The sequence below is a fragment of the Leuciscus leuciscus genome, assembly GCF_965113295.1.
Source record: "Leuciscus leuciscus genome assembly, chromosome: 19".
Classification (NCBI taxonomy): Eukaryota; Metazoa; Chordata; class Actinopteri; order Cypriniformes; family Leuciscidae; genus Leuciscus; species Leuciscus leuciscus.
The window spans coordinates 8425633-8446032 of NC_138743.1; the positions used below are offsets into that span (position 1 = coordinate 8425633).

General features: G+C 37.2%; 1 protein-coding gene across 8 annotated transcripts in view; it reads right to left on the bottom strand.

Annotated features, from left to right (window-relative positions):
- afdna (afadin, adherens junction formation factor a) overlaps positions 1–20400 on the bottom strand; it is a gene marked incomplete at its 3' end in the record, with an annotated part of 115343 nt that overhangs the window by 39984 nt on the left and 54959 nt on the right. For 6 of the 8 annotated variants that reach the window (XM_082146598.1, XM_082146599.1, XM_082146601.1 and 3 more), the window contains exons 2-14: positions 19899–20094; positions 19011–19123; positions 17102–17262; positions 16702–16859; positions 14891–15048; positions 12656–12749; positions 12307–12441; positions 9165–9259; positions 8810–9063; positions 4825–4894; positions 4629–4735; positions 3054–3109; positions 1804–2009 (exon numbers count right to left, since the gene is read on the bottom strand). In XM_082146598.1, coding sequence (XP_082002724.1) covers positions 1804–2009; positions 3054–3109; positions 4629–4735; positions 4825–4894; positions 8810–9063; positions 9165–9259; positions 12307–12441; positions 12656–12749; positions 14891–15048; positions 16702–16859; positions 17102–17262; positions 19011–19123; positions 19899–20094 — 1803 coding nt within the window. The remainder of the gene's footprint in view (positions 1–1803; positions 2010–3053; positions 3110–4628; positions 4736–4824; positions 4895–8809; positions 9064–9164; positions 9260–12306; positions 12442–12655; positions 12750–14890; positions 15049–16701; positions 16860–17101; positions 17263–19010; positions 19124–19898; positions 20095–20400) is intronic. The other 2 variants (XM_082146597.1, XM_082146603.1) reach the window with 1 other exon arrangement.

A 20400-nucleotide genomic window follows, 5' to 3' on the forward strand; every position in this document is an offset into this window, starting at 1 on the left:
AAGGACGCCTGCCTGTGTAACGGCTTGACTTGAGTTGATGCCAAAGATAACACTAGCTGGACGGCATAGATAAAAGATCTCAGGAAGGTTGCAGAAATGTTTATGTAGATACAGGGGAAAGTGTTTTAAAAAAAGTTGCATGAGGTCATTCACACTACTGTACTAATATATATTTTTTAAGAATTTTATACTTTTATTCAGCAAGGATGCATTAAACTGATCAAAAATGACATTAAATGTATAATGCTTTTCTTTTGAACTTTCTATTCATCAAAGATTCCTGCAAAATTTTTATCATCACAGTTTCTACAAATATATTAAGCAGCACAGCTGTTTTTAACATTATTAATAAGAAAAAGAACTCTGTGAACTAGGTGAAAAATTGTATTTTAGAAAATATATATAACAGTCATGTGTCCAGTTTACTCTCTGCTGTCTGCATCGACCTAAAACTGGTCTTTTCGTAATCTTTTGGAGTATTAAAATCATGCAGTTATCGCAAGCCGTTTGTGATATTTGGATATATCGTGCAGCACTAATTGCCTAGAAAAGTTACTCCAAATAAAAACATTCAAATTAGGAACATCCTAACGTCTTTCTATTTTAAAAACGGAGCACAGCTTAAAGACCAGGTCTTAAAAAATGAATTAATTCTCTTTTTCTGACATTATGTTTCTCATCTTCTAAGGTTAAAAATGTGAGGCTTTTAAGATTTTGGATTTTCCGAAAATACAGAAAAAGAATATCAACCTTTAAATGAATTATAATGCTGGTTTTTAAAGAGACAGACTGAATCCGTTCATATAAATGACAGTCTGTCTCTCATTTTAGATGCTGAACCCCAAATAAGGTCTGGTTATAAGGAGTGAGGGAATGGGATATTTATTAAACAACTATATGCATTTAAATATTGCAGTAAGCCTATGAGATATATAGTTTGAACACCTGGGTGGGCCACTCAAAAAAACTGCAGGCACTGACCAGAAAAAGAACATAAACAGAGAGCATGTGGACCTCATTTCTGAACTGTAAAGAGGCGTTCACAGTCATTTGTTGTGACTAAATGATGAAAGTGAACGTTGGCAATGCAATGAGTGCATGTGCAGCCGAGAAAAGTTTAACTTTATGCAAATGAGCAACAACGACTTCTTGATGTTACTGTGAATGATTTCACAGTTCTGTAGAATTGGCTCATTCAGTCTTGTTCATGACATGATGCATTATGCACTGCTGATAGATAAACCACTGTTCAAAAGTTTGGAGTCTGTAAGGTTTTCTTTTTTTAATTAATTTAATATTTTTATTCAGCAAGGATGCATTAAATTGATTAAGTGACAGTAAAAGTAAAAAAAAAAATCTAATAGATGCTGTTCTATTAACTTTCAATTTATCAAAGAATCCTGAAAAAAATTTTCCACAAACATTGAGAATAATAAGAAATGTTTCTCGCTGCTGTAAATATGGCTCATGAATCAGGTAAAACAAGGCACAGAGATATAAACACACACACACACACACACAGACATTCACATACAAACAAACACAGGGGAAACACTGAGTGCAGTATTTTAAGCACTGTTTGCTGAGGCAATGACCTGAATCGATGAAAGCAGAGTGAAACAAGCTTTAACGCTAAAACTACAAAAGCATAATGTAACTCCACAGACAGATCTCTACATCAGAGCTACAGCGACATGTCAAAGTATTAATACTAAAGTTATAATATAATAACGCTACACACAACTCCCATTGTAAAAAATAAGGTATCCGAAGATAATTTTTGTAAAAATTGCAGACACTCACCTGGATAACTCCTTCCATCATGCTCACCATCTTGTTGACAATGGCGATGACCTTGTGCGTGCGCTCGGACGGGCTGATGTCGGGCCGGTATTGGCTGGACATGACGTAACGGCAGGTCATGTACAGCACGTAAGTGGGAGACAGCTTGAAGTGCACTGTAGAGCTGTTGGTGTAGTTAATGATGGCGGACAAGAAGGCATCTTCGGCTATGGGGGGGTAATGATGGTATAAAGGAAACAAAAAGAGTATTAATTGGGATGGACCAAGAAGGAGAGAGCTAGATTTTAGCATGCTCATTCATTTAAATGGCAGTTGCATAGCTGGTGTGTGGTGATTTCTTTTTCTTTTTTTTGCCAGTAACCTGAGCCGTAAATGCCATGTTACTGATTACGCTATTATTATAACTTGCAGTGAAAAGCATGTGGAAAAATCAACTGTAATATTTTATAATACATTTAATTTTGTGACATTTCATTCAAGTGTATGTTGCTTGCAAAATATGTTATAAGGATCCTGCTTTTAGTTAGCCCATAACATAACTTATGATAACACATAACATACATATAACAAATAACACATTACATATAACATAACATGTAACAAAACATAACCATAACATACAACACATATAACATAATACATATAACATAACGTTTTAAACTCAGGTCTTTGTGATCTTATTTTGAGATGCTTTCAACTAAATAAATATGCAAATTGGAATGTATGAATGCAAACAAAACATATAGTGGGTGATTATTTACTTTTACTATTATTATTTTTTTACATTTTATTTTGTGCATAGTAGAAGAACATCTCTGTCTCCTAGCATAACACTCACTCCTGCCACCTTGTAGCATGGATGGACAGTTATATATTATTATTTTTTATGGACAATGATTTTTCCACAGAAAAATTGATATATTAAAATATAAATGATCTTGAACTGACTGAACACTGATAGAACGGGTCTTTTAGCAGTCATCAATACTTTCCATCCATTGATCTATGATGCAACTAACCATAAATGATTTCTATAATTAGCTTTCTGATTTGCTCTGTAATCAGCACAGCCAATGAAAGCACAGCTATACTGTGTCTGCAACACCCAGGAAAAGCTAATGGCAAAACATGTACAGAAACAAAAAGCCGTCATACACCAGACGATCCATGACCCAGTTCAGAAGGCACAAACAGAAAGGAAAACAGCACAAATCAATCGGTTTTGCTTTGTAGATGGATGTGGTACTCACAGTTTTCCCTGAACTCAATGCTGGCCGGCAGTGTGAGCTCTGGGCCGTCCTGGGACCTGCAGGGAAAGAACTGTTGCTCGATGAACCAGTTAAGATAGGACAGATTGACACCACTGTCTACAGATGCCCACCGCTCCAGAGACCCCGCTCCTGTCCTGCCGTACAACATCCTGTCACAGATGTCAAACTGTGCTGTGCTGTGCGTGTGTGTGTGTGTGCGTGTGTGTGTGTGTGTGTGTGTGTGTGTGAATGCGTGTTCTCATCTCCACTGGATTATTGATGATGAGACTGAAGCCAGGTGAGCGGCGAGCTCAGGTGTCTCAGGTTCAGACAGAGAGACAGGGTTAGGTTACATATAGAGACCTGTACCCGGCACCGACTCCATAGAGACCCTCACTGACTGATAGCTGACATGCACAAAACCTGCTGTTACTGAACAGAGAATGCAACTGACATGGCACTGTTTTCTGTGTCATACACTACATCTGATTTTATTATATTTGCTGCGCAACTGCAGAGGAAAATGTATTTAAAGCAACATCACATCAAAATCCCCCCCCCCAAAAAATGGCAATGGCCTTATTTTGCATAATTTAACATTTGAATAATAATGAATTATGCAAAAAAAAGTAAAAAAGGCTAGCAACATTTATTAAAGTAATTACAATAACAAAATAATGTGCATTAATAAAACACTATTTTAATTTTATTCATTTTACTATTAATAAAATAATAATGGTTATTATAAATATTATTACTTTCTGAATAAATGTCCCTTGACTTAATTTGTATAATTCATAGTTATTTGCAAAATTATTTCCTCTCTCTTATGGAACATAATGGGCTTACACAACAAGATGATATTATTTTCATCTAAATATTTCAGAAAAAAAATACTTGTCTGTAAGTGTTCATAAGGACGTGGTAGTAATTTTTATAATTAGGATACAACATTTACCACATACATGACACAAAAAAAAAAAAACATAAATCTTATTTATTTTGGTCTGTTACCAAATTCTGATCCATTTGAACTTTTAAAACAACCTATAGTCAATTTTTTTGTTCAGACTTGGAAAAGGGGGATTATTGAGTGTGGTGCACAGCCTTACCCAGTCTTCACAAATCTGAAATAATAATATTAATAATAATAATATATTTTTCAAAATTGTTAGGCTATTAGATAACTAGCTAAGCTAGACTGGTGTTCTATCAAAGCTTTAATAACATGACCACTTTGGGTGATATGACCAAAATCTTACAGCAAACCACAGCAAAACAAATACTCTTTTTAGTACCATCAAGCATATCATACTTTTTATTTTGGTCATTCATCCATGTTTCTTAATTGCTTCGCCCTGTCCTTTGAACTTATGTGAGACAGCAGGTGGGAAATGTTCGCTTTCGCTTTGTTTCACACAGACCACTCACTGACATAACGTGCGCGACATCTGTATCATCGTGAAGAAAATGCATTGCAACTTAAATTTAAATTAGGGATAGTTCAATTAGATAAGAATTCATTTTTTGTGAGACCTTTTAATTGTTCAGATTATTTTGCGGCCAAGTCCTTACCTTCCGTCAAGTTTGCTAAAGTCCTGCTGTTCTCCTCTGATCATGGGCTTCACCAAGCCTCTTTCACTGTTGTTTCCTGGACGTTCCATCTCCAGCTTCCCTGAACTCTGAAACAACCAAATATCCCATAAGAGATGCATCACACCACACACAAATACATGCATAGAGATCAAAATGAAGCAGGCAGATGTGACACCTTGCTTGTAGGAAGAGCAGAGCCACTATGAATGTCCCCGTGAAGGTCAAAGGTCGTCTCTGCGACACTTCTGGGATAGAGAAAGAAGGGGGGGTAAAAGGAAAAAAGCAATAATTTCAGCAGATGTCATGAAAGTAAACACTGCCCGTGGCCAAACAAACAGACCTGCACACGCTCTAAAACACACAATTACATTAAACCTGAGCTGAATGGAAAGTCAAACAACAGCAGCGGCCCACAGCCTCACGAACACCCGGATACATGAGAATGTGTGTGCGTATGTGTGTGTGTGTGAGCTCTGAAGGCAATCAATAACACGCCAACATTCTTACCAGGCTAAATGAATGAGCAGGAATCCTACAGACTAACGATACACCCACACAGTGTTTGAACGAAAATTATACAAACGAAAAGAACCGTAACAACAAGATTACAAGGCAGCAAACTGCTACCGTGTTCAACAGCTGTCAAACAGCTGTATCCAGCTCTCAGCTTTCAGATAGACATAGTATATCCAGGTATCATCTATACTGCAGCTTGGGTTCAAAAAGCTGCTTTATATATTAAATAACCATGTGGTGATGTCCATTTTTGATAATCCAGAGAATTACATATTTTACAAATTAAAGGTACAGTACTTTTTTTTGGAACTTGATGGATGCAAACCAAAAGATACGATTATTCTGATAATATACTAAGCCTGGCATCAGTGCGAAAACAGCTTCACATTATGTAACTCCAAACAGTACAAGTAATATTTAAAATATGGATAGTTCTCATTCAAATCTCTGATAGTTGAGAGCAGAACTGATTTTGATCAGAAATTGATCTACTGCTGTATTAATAGTAAAGCAAAAATGTTCAAAGACAACCTAAAGTTGCATGTGCAATGCTGTTTACAATACACAACATGAAGCAGATTTACAAAAAGAGATTTTTTTAAAAGAAACTAATACTTGTATTCAGCAAGGATGCATTAAATTGATCAAAAGTGACAGTAAAGAAATGCAAGATGTCACAAAAGATTTATTTTTCAAATAAATGCTCTTCTTTTGAAAAATGCCACATTTTCCACAACTGTTTTCAACATTGCAAAGCATATTAGACTGATTTCTGAAGGATCATGTGACACTGAAGACTGGAGGATTGAATTCAGCTTTGCATCACAGGAATAAATTACATTTTAAAAGGTTTACAAATATCTTAAATTGTTATTTAAATGTTTATTTTAAACACAAACAAAACTTGACAATACTGTTTTTACTGTATTTTTGGGTCAATTAAATACAGAATTAGTGAGCATAGGAGACTTCCATCAAAAACATTTGAAAAAATCTTACCATCCCCCAAAATTTCTTTGCATTAACCTGCAGTATGAGTACATTTTTGTACATATCTGTACAGCACATAATCAGAAAAATCAGATACTACAAGGACTGAGCCCATGTCTGATCCTTCCCATCAGCAAGCTTCCCTGTCCTGGAATGAGCACCGCTGTAATCCAGCGGAACATCAGGACATCAGATTAGAGATTTCTGCTTACTGCCACAAACACGTTTGCTAAGAGATGACATGTTTTCACATCAAATCAATGCAGGAAATGAACCTAATTGAACCCAGACATTACGAATGAATGACCTGAAATGACCACAGATTTAATTACAGCGCATTCACATACTTGCATGGAATCTACATGCTCACACAAACAGCTCAAAACACTAAATTATTTGCAGAGTTGCAGGGAAAAAAACTCAGTTGACTCAAAAAAGTCAACATAAGAAACAGGAATTACAACACGGGGCATAGCTCACATGTTCTAACAGACAGTCATAATCTAATAATAAAACTATTACTAATGAGGTGGGCTGGGAAAATTGGTGTGTTATGCAATTAATGTATAATGTTTTACGCATTTCTTGAGGCTACATCTTGAGGCGGTTAATCACATCTAACATGAGTTATATATATAATATATGTGTGTACAGTGTATATATATATTTTTTAATTTATATATATATCGTGTGTGTGTGTGTGCGTGTGTGCGTGCGTGTCTGTATATACGTATACACATTTATAGGAATCTGTGCAGTATATGTATAAATATGTGAGTTTGTATGTTTAAACCGTATATACACAGACAGTTATATAATAATATATATACAAACACATATATATTATGTAAACAAAAACTTATGTTAGATGTGATTAATCGATTTGACAGGACTAATAATTATATACAGGTATAAAAAGCCTTGAAGTAATTTTACAAATTACAAAAAAATCCCCAAACTTTTGAATGGTATAACTAAATATGTTGTAGTCGATGTCTGCTTTTGTCTTGTGAGATTTTTGTTTTTCTATGCATTTTTTGCATAATAAAAAAGAAAACCTGTAGCTGTAGTTCGCCTTTTTTGCCAAATAATTTTGTCATATAAAAATGTTTTGTTCTTTCCTCATATTTAAAATATTTAAAAATAATAATAATAATAAAATATTTTCCTCATATTTTGATGGTTTAACTTGTAGGATCATTAAAAACAAATATCCCCTCGGGACATCACTTTTGATAGAGTAGGTTTTATTGAACTAATATACAAGTATATATATATAAATAATGTCAACTAACCACTAAAGTTAGTTTCAAAATAAACTTTTGAGTTTAAGAGTTAAAAGAACGCTAATATTTTAATTAGCATTTGTCATTAGATAATACCAAAACTGTAAAAAAAAAAAAAAAAAAAATTAATCAAAATAAAGGCTGCTTATAATTAAATCAAAGTTTGAGAGTAATAAACAATACAACAAATCTTCATGGTCACCTGATCACTCAAGTGTACAACTCGTGTAAAGCATGGATGTACTCACCAGGACAGCTCTCGACTCCTCTCTTCTCTGTCTGATATGTTTTACAGTGAAGTGTGTGTGTGTGTGTGTGTGTGTATGTGTGTGAGCGTCACTACTCTCCGCCCTGTCTCAAACACACTTCGCCAGCGTTTCTCTCTGAAATGACACTGGGACACACCCCTCTCCAACCCACGCTGATCAGATTATAGAGTCTCTCTCCGCCTGTGGCCGACATAACCTTCTGCTCACCCTCTCCCTGTCACTCCTCCAGCCTCTTTTCCAACATTTCTCACAGTAAAGGCTGCATTTAAGACTCGAAATCTGAGAGGACAGTCACTGCAGAAGACACCATGAAACCCATGAAACTCCTGTTGCCAAGGCAGCAGAGCATCCCATAACACAACGCGCACTGGTCATTCAGAGTGACGGCAGACACAGATATAAACGTCATAAACAGAGAACAAACAAACGAGAATATGCAAGTAAGACACTTAACCATCTAAATACTGCCATCTAATGGCTCCACAAGTGCAAACCATCTCATGAAGAACAGTGACATACTAGTGCACGTCTGTAGCATTTTGAAGTAAACTTTAACAAAAACAGTCATAATATATAGGTGCTATCATTATATAAAGAAAAACATTCCCTGTTTTTCCTAACTCTATTTTGTGGCTCTTTTATTTTTTAACGAGTAACTTGTCTGTAAGTTTAACTACTTTAAATAAGTAGCTAGGCAAGCAACAAAAGAAGCTTCCCCAGCGCTGTGTCTAATGTTACACAGAACAACAGATGGTTCATTGTGCAATACAGCCACAGCTGGTCAAGAAAAGATCCGTCATCTATCGTCAAAACATTTAAACTATATTAACGGCAAGTAATATATTAAAAGTTGGATATATAGTACACTCACACTCACACTCACAGCATATCTCAAAGACAAAATCTGAACTATATCATCACTTAGCTTTATCTGCTAAATGTAATTAAGTCATGAAGATATTAAGATATAAACATGAACATCGTGTTTTTTTTGTTTTTGTAAAGCTGCTTTGAAATGATGTGTATTCTGAAAAGCACTACATATAAATATGTAATAAATAAGCTCTACGTGGCTGCTCTTAAAATGAAAATGGCTCACCCTGATTTGTGTCTTCCCTTCATCATGAGCCCTGGGTCTCTCTTGGACATGCTGTTGTCGTAGCTGGGGTCTACGAATTTGAAAACGTGAGTGGCCCCGAACTGGACAGTGTCACCGCTGCGCAGAACCGTAGTGTCCGAGATCCGCTGTCCATCTACAAACGTCTCAGCGTCCAAACTGACAGGGGTCACGGTCACCAAGCCGTCTGCATGCATCAGGTCGCAGTGGTGAGGCAGAATCCCAGGCCCAGCCAGCTGCAGTGTGGGAAAATCAGGGAAGTTTTAGATCTTTAAACGTTTCTCCCCGTTTCATTGTGCTACGCTGCAGCCCCAAAGTTGCCAAGAGTTTTCCTTACCTGGATGTTTCCCTCTTCACTCCGATCAGATCCGACTTCAGTGACGCTGTGCTGTAGTCGGTAGAGTTTGGGTTTATCCCTGGAGTCTGACCCATCTAAAGAGCAGCCACAGAGCAGTGAGACACACACATTTGCGTTTTCTGCATTTTACTCAATTGAAAACACAAGCGTTGGCACAACCCATTAGTCACTTCTGTGCTTAAGGCCATGTAAAAGATATGCAAAACTACATGTTTCCAAATTCGTCTACTGTATAATTAGGCTGTTTTCACCCCTGAATGTAAAGACGCAACTCCCCCGAGAGGGTGTTCCGGGGTTGTACAGATTGCTAATTAAAGCACTGCCTCTAAAAATACACTACTGCACAAAAGTTTGAGGACACTAAGATTTTTTTTTAAACAAATTAATACTTTTATTCAGCAAGAACACATTAAATGGATAAAAAGTGACTGTAAATTATAAATGTATTTACTGTTACAAAAAAACATTGTCTATTCTGTCTATTCATCAAAGAATCCTGAAAAAAAATTGTCAGTTTCCACAAAAATATTAAGCCGGACAACTGTTTTCAACATTAATAGTAGTAAGAAATGTTTGAGCAACAAATCAACACATTAGAATGATTTCTGAAGGATCATGTGACATTGAAGACTGGAGTAATGCTTTGCATTACAGGAATAAATTACATTTTAAAGTATATTAAAATAGAAACCAGTTAATGTAAAAAAAAGTGTCACAATTCTATTGTTTTTACTGTATTTTTGATCAAATAAATGTAGCCTTGGTGAGCAGAAGAGACTTCTAAAGACATGGGAAAAAAATCTTAGACACCAAACTTTTGAATGGTACTGTACTGTATATACTGTAAATGCTGACCTCACTCATCAACTAGTTGTTTCTTGATTGACTAGTCAACCCTCATGACACATCCTTACTAATAATTGTAAAGTACATTTTATGAATACTATGCAAAAACAAGTACTTTTTTATTTACCTGAAATTGGAACTTGATACCGATTTTTTGATTTTTGCTAAGAAACAAAGTACTTTTACAGGAAATCCAGTGTTATAAATGATGATGGGATGGTTATGGTTATATTTTAAATCATAGATTAGTGAGATGATTGGCAATTAGGAGTTATAAGCAAAATGCAAAGCACAAACAGTAAAAGAAGGAAATAAGATTTAAAAACATCATGTGTTTTGTATGTTTTGTGTTTTTTTTTAATAGCTAATAGACCGACACAGCATATAAAAATGAAGGTGACGTACAATAATGTGTATAATAATGTAAGGTGAAAAGTCTTTAGAGTAATTTTAGAGAAACATTTTTGTAAAAAGACAGGTTTTTTTCTTTATAACATGCACTGATGAATCGTGCACAATAAAACCAGGTACTTGCATTAAAGAAATGTAACCGGGTCATGTTGGCTTTTAGGTAAGGATCTCGAACCACGAATACATGATAAAAATAGATATTTAGGCCTTGTACACACTAATAAAAAATTTCTCTCCGTTTTGGCCTTCCATCCACACTGATATAGCGTTTTTGTCCTGCGAAAATTGAGCTTTTTGAAAATGCTTATGCAAGTGAATAAATTTGAAAATGGTGTTTTCGCGAAAACGGACCGTGCCTGTGAAAACAGAGGTATTTGAAAACGATGACACATTTTTAGTCATGTGATGTACATTGAACTGATATGTTTATACTGCTATTGTGCCTGTTATGTGCTATTCACTTTCACACTGTTGCTAAACATATGTTACTTTGTAAACTCTTCATAATCACAGTACAGCAAAGATACCATAAAAGTTACTCACAATTGCTGTCCTGCGGCAAAACATGAGAGCAGTTGCGTTTTAGACCAAACATATAATGGTGACTGAATGCGAACTGGATGCATCAGTGAATGGTGAGATATTTAGCTAAATAAAATGATCCTGCCAGAAGAACAGCATGAGAACTTTATCATGTCTGCTCCGTCTGTATCATCTCAGTGAGCTTTTATGAGGTTTTACGCATGAGCACAAGGTGTGGCTGAGACACTTTTGGAAAACGCTTGAAAATGCTAGTGTGGACGGAGAGAGTTTTGAAACGAAAATGCCGTTTTAAAATGTATCCAGATTAATGTTGACATATCCTTAGCAATTATGTAAGAGTTTGAGTGAGCAAAGCTGGGACCTTTCTACCAATACAAGGAACAATGTGCTTGTAAAACTAAATACTTTACCAGAAAATACCACATCCATCTTCTCTAGTGCCAACAATCAGACCACATAACAGCACACATTTCTCTTTCAGAGTGTGTGAGAGAGAGAGAGAGAGAGGTAGAGCTAGGGGAGGGGTGGAGGTGCAGGCAGGTTTGTGTTACCTTCATGATGGCGGTAGTAGTAGGCATAGTGACTCCCTCGCCCTAGGATGGGACACATGCACAGGAGCCAGGAGCAGACAGAACGGCGGGACACACGCCAACAACGCGCCAAAGAGAGAGACAGAGAGGGGAAAAGCCAAGGAGTACCAAACGCAGCAAGAAAGAGAAAAAGCGCCATAAGCAAGTGGTCAGTCTGTCTGCTGACACAAACTCAAGAGATGAGTAAATATGTCAAGCAATTTCCGATCAATCAGTCGCTTCCAGCGTAGAGACGGTGTCATTACACATCAGGAGAGTTTCTGCTCAACTCTTTGCAGTTAAAAAGCATTGGTTATAAACTCAGTGAGAGGGTTAGTTGTGGACCATAGCAGCGGGGAACAGTATGCAAGCAGCAGTTAGACTGAGAGACAGCGTTAGTGATGTTTAGGTCTAGATGATGCGAATTTCCACCTCTAAAAAAAAAAACCATCAACTCAACTGAAACTAAGGTGTATTTAAGGGTTCTCACTAGCTGACTATACAGCGGTCCAGAGACTGAACTCAATTGTTGGCCACAGCTCTACTCATGCGTGAATGTCAGTGGGCAATTGGTGGGCCACTCTTCATAGCTGTCACATCAGTGTAACTGAAACTCTAGCACAGGCTTAAATCAGCATGACTGATCTACGAACAGCTCTGCTACCATTCTATGATATAAAAGCCTCTGTTTCTGCTCTAATTTTCCTTGTAAGTGGGTGTGATGTCATTGTGTATGTTTGTGTGTATGTCACCTGGGCTCAGTTCAACCAGGTAGGGCAGTTTCTCAGGAGGAATGGATCCCTGCTGCCCCATCCTGGTGTCAGGCTTACGTCCTTTCCTTGGAACGTAGTCTGGAGGACGCTTTTTCAGCTGGAACACTAAGGCCTCTGTAAAATGGACAATTTTGATGTAATAGCACATCACAGTCAACCGGGGGTGGTTTACGCTGGTGTAAATGAGAGCCTTTTTATAATCTAACTCCTTTAAATGCAATTTTAGCGATTTAAGCATGCAAGAATGCATAACTGGCATAAAGAGTGTCTACATTCCAAAACGTGTCAGAAAATGACAGCAGAATAAGAAATGGTATGTTTTGCTGACCTTTATCACTGGTCCAGTCTCTGAGGATCTGCAGAGGGCAATCGGTGTCATCTAGGATGGTCTCCTTCACTTGTTTATCATTTACATGAATCACCTGCACAAAGTGAACATGAACACACTTTAAGGGCCAAATTTACTAAACGGGGCAAATTAGCATGAGAGCGCAATCCCATAAAAGCACAGATGGGAGTGGAAGTTCTCTGCGTGATCTACTGACGACACTCAAATTAAAGAACACAGACGCATCCGGATCATTTCCATAATGACCAACGTGATCTACCAAGAGCAGCGCAAATTAGCATCTGGTTTAAGACATGCTTTTTTTAGGGTGGTAAATAATGGTGTAAATCACCTAGCATAATTCATTTAAATACTCTCCTACCATAAATTTTGTGTCTGAAACTCCTACAAATGCATATGCAATAAGGTCAGCCACAAAAATAACCCTGTCCATGCCTTTTCAGCACTCATTTTTCACTTTGTCTCTTTAGTAAATCCTGACAATAGTTTTTTTTAATACCAAAAAGGGGTTTGTAGACTTTGTACCGGTGCATGCTGTTTGCAGATCTGGCCCTAAGAGTTTAAAAATACAATTTTGTTGCCCAGAGAACTAATAAAGTTTGACTTATTTGGCAAAGCACAGTAATATTTCAGTTTGCACTCCAGGCAGGCAGTAAACACCTGTTTTAGTGACAGATACACACTCCCTGCCACGATTTAACAGCAGCTTTATGGACAAGTCGTGTATGTAATTAAAATTGGCCAGAGTGATGGGATAAGATGTCACGATGGCACACTTCTCTCAGAAACTCTCAATGTGATTGGCTGAGATGGCGGCTGAAAAGAGCTGTGACCAAGGGCGCAGACAGCCCAAGGTTGACACTTTTGTATCAGCGATGTTTGTCATGTGTTGACAGCAGAGATTAGACCGGCCACTTCAAGCTCTTCCTGCTCTCCTCCTCATCCCCACGTATATATCTCTCGCAGCGTACAGCGCTAAACATGCGCAGGCGGGGCACTTTAGAACTGCACAATTCAATTACTCTCAGCTGAAGAGGTGAAGCAGATGCCAGCTCATGGCTTTAATCTGGAAGATAAATCATGCGGTGGCCCGATGAAATATGCTGGATTTGACAACTGGAAGAGGAGGGGATCCACCGAGAGAGACGGACACGGAAGGGATGTTGAATCTGATTAATAACTCAGACTCACATGGTATGTGCAACCACAGAATTATGAAGAAAGTTCCAAAGATTTCAACAAAAGGTCCATCATTAATAAAATTCTACATCTGCCTTACATGTTCATTAACTGCATATTTTGGCTTAAATCTCAGCTGTTTTATTAGGGAATTTGTATTTTTTTTTATAAAAAATTGATTAATAAATAGTTAAATTTATTTATTTTATTTATTTATTAAAATAGGGATTTTTTATTATTAATTCTAAACATATTTTTACTTTGAAACCTTCAGCGCTCACATTTATTTAAGTGAATCATAGCCTTTTTAAGTTTAATAATCACATTAGGCCGTATTGTGGTTCTTGTTTTCCCATCCTCGGATTTAAGCCCTCTTTTAACTATAATTAAGACTTTTGTTGCACCATTTAAAATATTTAAGACTTGACCTTAAATTTGATACAACTGAAACAGACTTTTTAAGGACCTGCAGGGACCATGTAAATAAATAAACGCATAAATACAAGTGAATTTAGGCATCACAACATTATAACAGTATAGTATGAAAAATGGATATACATTGAGATTTGTTAAAGATTACATTTAACAGTGTTATTTACATTAATACATTTAGCAGATGCTTTTATCCCAAATGATTTATAAAAGAACAAAACATTTAATAATATTATTTCATAATATACAATACAAAGTGTGTTAGTTATCATTAGTGTTTTTAAAAATTAACAAAGTGAGCACTAGATGACAGCAAAGGTAAACTAAATGTAAAAACAGGGAGAAATGAGCACACATAATTTAATATCCAACATAGACTCTGATTGATACTGATTAAATCGTTAAATTTATAATATCGGCAGGATAACAATAAAATACCAACATATTGTGCATCCCTCCATTCTACCATATTTAAATCTATCCTGCAGATTTTTAAAACACTGTCAGACGATGCTGCACCATCAAATTTATCATAGGGAAGTACAACTCTCTGAAAGCATCACCTTGGAAAAGGGGGAAAGTGAACACTGTGTTAAACCTCACCTGGGCGATGCAGTAATCTCTAGGGTTTTCCTTCTCCAGACCATATTTTTCCAGAGCCTCGGCCACAGCAAAGTCCGCCATATCAGTAGTTGAGAGCAGAATGGTCTTGTAGGGAATGTTGGGCTTCAGACTATCGGCGTAGATCCTCAGAGTCCCTCCTAAATGAGAGAGATAGTGTCAAAGAGAATTAAGAGCTAATAGTGCGTAGATTAGCAGTAGACTGATACATTGGCGAGGCCAATTAATCAGATGATACTTGGCTTTTCCAGATTATCAGAATTGGCTGATAATCATGCATATTAACTTGCATCTACCTTGAGTCAGCTCCAAAGGCAGACCGATATATTGGCATGGCCAATTACTTGGCCAATACTCGGCATTTGCGTCAGTTTAAAAACCTGCTGACAGCATAGTCAATGTACGATTTAATGCTGATTTACACTAACAGAATTAGCTGCAATTTTGCTCGTAAAACATCCTCCTGTATTCTGAATAATCATTTTGGTTGTGCCCAATGTGGGTTGTAGGATTTTATTAGTTTCGCAGCAGACACAGTGTGAGAACTCAAACATCCCCAACACTGGGATCTAAATCCCACCACGTGCCTCTAACCATTTCACACACTGCTTAACTCTTGCCGGACGGGGTGAATGTGATGACTAACTGGGAGACTTTTTATGTGTGTCACATTGAGGATTTGCCTCTGGTCTAAACCCTCGGTAGCAGACATACGTTATTATCCTGATTACATAAGCTCGGAAAATCTAAATATTCATGTCTGCCCAGAACAGAAAGGCTATTTTTGGTGTCGGTGTAAACAGAGCTAGAATATAAAGTTTTATGTTGAGGCCTGAACCGGTTTCCCAATTGAAAGTAGGTGGTTCTTTGGCAAAAGGTCCCAACAAGTGTAATTGACCTGCCAGGGTTCTGGTTTGGTGCTCTCATTATAAAATTACAGTTTACGGTATCCCATGGAGACATACTGCTGACATCATAGCCCATTTTGCATGAAACACAAACAGAAAGGACTTTTTTTTGGGACCAACATATAGACCTTATGCGCAAGAGAAACGAGCGTGCATCCATCATTAGAAATGTGTCTTAAAACTTCTGTTTTTGCGGTCGTAAACTAATTAGCTGATGAAGAGGATTTACTTATTGCAGAGCTAACAAAAGTTAGCATAAGCATTGTAATGTTTGAAGCAGATGTAATAACAAATGTCAGTTGACCGGGAAGATTTTAAATGAGCGGTTCGTTCACAAAGCAGTGAAAACAAACTAAATTTAGTACTGAGAGGTGGCTTTATGTGCGCGCACATTGGGTGGGAGCACAAAATCTGTGGGAATGAGTAAAATTATGCACAAATTCAACTGCGTGTCGCTGTCGGAGAGGTCATGAGAGAGCAAGAAAGCAAAGCTGGTACAGTGCATCTATTCTGTCGAACATTAGCAATATTTCAGTATCAAAATGTATCGAAAAATCTATATTTTTACAACACTACATTGCACTTAGTTTATTATTTCAGAAGCCTTTTTAAAAATTGAAAAATTTATGTATTATAAAATTCAACCCGCAAAAATGGCTAGTAGGAGTGCTGTATGTGTTGCCAGAAAAACAAGTTCTGAAAAAATGGCTTTTGTAGCTTGTAGTTTCAATAATTGGTCGTAAGACTTCCATATGCAAATAAGCTTTGGCTAGCCTCTTCGCACGCAAAATGATTAACAATGGATTCTACTGAATAATCTGCTATGTAAATACAGGTGTTGAAATGTCACTTTAGAAAATGTTTACGTAGTAGTGCCGTACAAACCTGAGTCCGGTCGACCATCTCCGCTGCGGAATTCCTGCATCCTCTTCTCTAGCTTCTGCTGTCGTCTCCTCTTCATCACCACCTCGGGGTTAGAAATAGTCCGTGTAAAACTGGTCTCTGGCATGTCTTTATATACCTCAGCAGCCAACCTGGAGTCTCTATCAGGAAGAAAGTTAAAGACGGTCACAGAAATTAGCTATCCAGCACAACACCACAGAAAGAGAAACCTAAAATGTTCTTTCGTGACTGCTTAGGACAAGTGAAACATAAGCTGAGTGGATTTGGTTTTTAAGATGCTTTTATACGATTTACCCACAAACTGAGTCTTACTAAAATTCCTGTAAAATGACTATAGCCTTTATGTGCCCATCTATCATACAAGGCAAATCATAGTCCTCACCCATCCTCACGGTTCAGCGTGTGATCGTCTCCATCTGGAATTCTAGAAAAGGCTTCCTTCTCCCTCTTCTTCTCTTTCTTCTTCTCCTTCTTGGACAGTGTTCTTTTGAAGTTCTGGATCACCCCCTCCTTCTCCTTCTCAGGGCCATTTGTCAGTGCTCTCTGGTGGAGAGATCGAGAGGAAAAATAAAGAGAGATGTTGAGAAAAAATGCAGTGGGATATCAAGTAGAGTAGGTTATGGCTAGACCCACATGGATACTATTAGGAAGAGTAGAATTAATCCAGAAAATTCTTAGCATCCTGTTTCATTTGTTCTTTCCTTACTAGAACTATATTCTGAATAAACATTTAAAATTAAACTGTAAAATTTGAATATTAACTTTCGATTTTTTATATTGCTTTCAGTTTCCAATTAGAGAAGTACCTTTAAAATATTTATATATTAACTTTTATTATAGTACTAGCGGTTAACAGTTAACAATTTTATTCATTTAAAAAATTGTATTCAATATTTAAATTATTTTTAAATAATCTTTTGCATTATTAACTTTTGTTATTAGTTAAAGGGGGTGAAAGACTAATGCTGAATTATGTGGAACAATGTGTTTCTATTGATTTCAGTTCTAAACACTCCAGAATTTGTTACAGAGGGATTTCAAAATATTGCATTATGAATGAATAATAAAAGGCCAACGCAAGGATGGCAGAGTTCATATTCAAGCATCCTGAACAAGTTACTCTACAAGAGAGCGGCCAGACAGATGTCACAACACCACTTCAGCTCTACATCATCAAATGGTTGAGCTGAGAGCAACTGAATAGCTCATTTTATGAACATATTGAGTTCACAGTTGATATAAAAGCAATCCGTCATAAATTACTGACACTATTTGCACACTCCTGGTTACACTTACTCGTCTTGTTTTGCAATGTGCAATTTTCAGTGAATGTGTGAGATTTCTGAGTCATTAGCTGTTATAGATTAACTACAAGAATAACAAAGTGCCGTAAACAGTAAAGCTATTTGAGTTACAAACCAGTGTGTTTATGATTAAGATAATAAATTAAAATAAAATAACAAGTACCAGTCTGCAATATTAAGCAGCCTAATAGGCTGTTTTTGTACAACTAAAATAACTATAAGCAAATGACACCGGAAGCCACGTACATTCAAATTATAATTAACCATATCCACTACTCTTATGTTAAAAATAAGGCAGATAGCAAAATGCATAATAAAACCATGACACTGGCATCTTCTCATCCTGAGATGTTACCAAGTTTTAGTGGTAAACAGTTGCCACAAGCACTTATGTTGATGACTCAAACATACAGTACCACGTTTTGGAGGGTGGAATCCAACTTCAGTTCGGACTGAGCAATCAAACCAAGTGTGAAAACAGCCTAAAACGCAGAAAATTGTTGGGATCTACCGCCCACACACCTAAACACACACATTCTTGCAGACTCAGACAGTCCTAGCTCTGAGTTTATGTCTCTTTGGGGAGTATTGCTGCACACAACACTAAGAGCCACTGAAGTGAAGAGAGAGAGAGAGAGACAGACGGAGTAAAAAAAAAAAAGAAAAAAAGAATTGATCTGCTCCAGTTAAGCGAGGAAATGAAGTGTCTGCTGATGCCTGTGCGTTTGTATGTCCTGAGAGGGTTTTTAACTGACGTGCAATGGGCCGGCTTGCGGAGAAGATGGTTTTAGGGGCCGTCTGAACAGCAGGGGACTAAAAAAGCTGTTCCAACATAACCAAGAGCAGAAAACTCAACAGGAACAAACACAGACACCCTAAGTGAATCATTACAAATCTGCAGCTCCTGCGTTCAAGCAGAACAAACCAAAGAAACAAGCTCTGTGAAAGGGAGTCGGCCTGGTCTCTCTCTCATCCACGTTTCCTCACCTTGGGCATGATGTCGTTCTCGTTCTTGAGAACGAAGCGGCCCTCTCTGTCGTCTTTGTTCCAGTTCAGCTGCACGACCAGTGGTTTCTCGTCCAAGTCCAGTTTCCTCTCTTCTGTCACAGAGACAGATTATGCCAGTCAGAAATTCACCTCTCTATAGACTTTAATCAGAGTAGACTGAAACGAAAATTAGGCTAGTCCAAATGGGTCTCATTCTTTTCTTAATTATTGCATTTAATTGAATGTGATATTACTCAAAAAAGAGATTAAAAGTGTTTACAGAAATTTGCTCTGCTCATGTTTTGTGAATAACCCAAAGTTGTGTTATTTACAGATATTTAGTGAATTACAGATAATTTTATCCATTGCAAACTTGAAGATAGTTACATGTATTGAATGGACTAGAACTCAACCTAGTACATCGGATTCAATACAATATTACAATACAATATTTATTTATAAAGCACATTTAAAAACAACCAATATATACAGAGAAATACTTATTTTTTAAGTATTGACATTGCAAAAAAAGAAAAAGGTCTTCCAACCATATCGTATACGCAAAATCAATATTATAGTGTTTTCTAAAAATAAAAAGGAAGATCAAATATGACATGCCATCAAATGCAACCAGATAAACTAAAATTTAAAGTATGCAACTACATGCAATGTTTTATGAACAACATTGTGACAACAACATGAAATCGAGAAAGTGATCTTTCAAAAACATTAAAAAAAAATCTTACCGATCCCAAACTTTTAAATGGTAATGTATGTTTCATGAAAAATTAATTATAACTTGTTGCTTCTGAAAGTATTCATTGTAAAAAGTCACAAAATTGCATTTTCTAGGGTTTTTTTTTTTTTTTTGGTGTTCCCATGACTCACCGCCACTGACGTGGACCTCATAGAGGGAGTATTTAGGAGAAGACAGCATCCTCATGTCGGGTCTGAACTTCTCTGCCAGCGTCTCGATCACATCCTGCGTGGTGGCCGTGCTGGACACTCGGATACACTTTGTGGCGAAGTTCCCCGCCACGCGGTCCTGGAAGTAAAAGCGCATCACGCCATGGAACTCCAAGTCCTGAAAGAAGAAAAAAAACACAACAATCAGTTCAACCCTCATTTCAAAGAGCATCTTCAACATTCAGATTCACATTCAGCCTGCCGCAAAAGATCATCTCTTGCCCATCTGCGGTTAAATCTAGCAGTAGGCTACATCTGTACCATCTCTGTTGTGTGAAAAAACGAGCAGCTCTGTGTGGCAACATTAAACTCGTAACCTGCAGCGGAGGCTGATATTTGAGCTGGCCGAGCAGGATGTATCTGGGACAAGAGGACAGCAGCCTTAGGACAACAGTGAAGACGTACTTGAAGAAGCCTTTGTGTC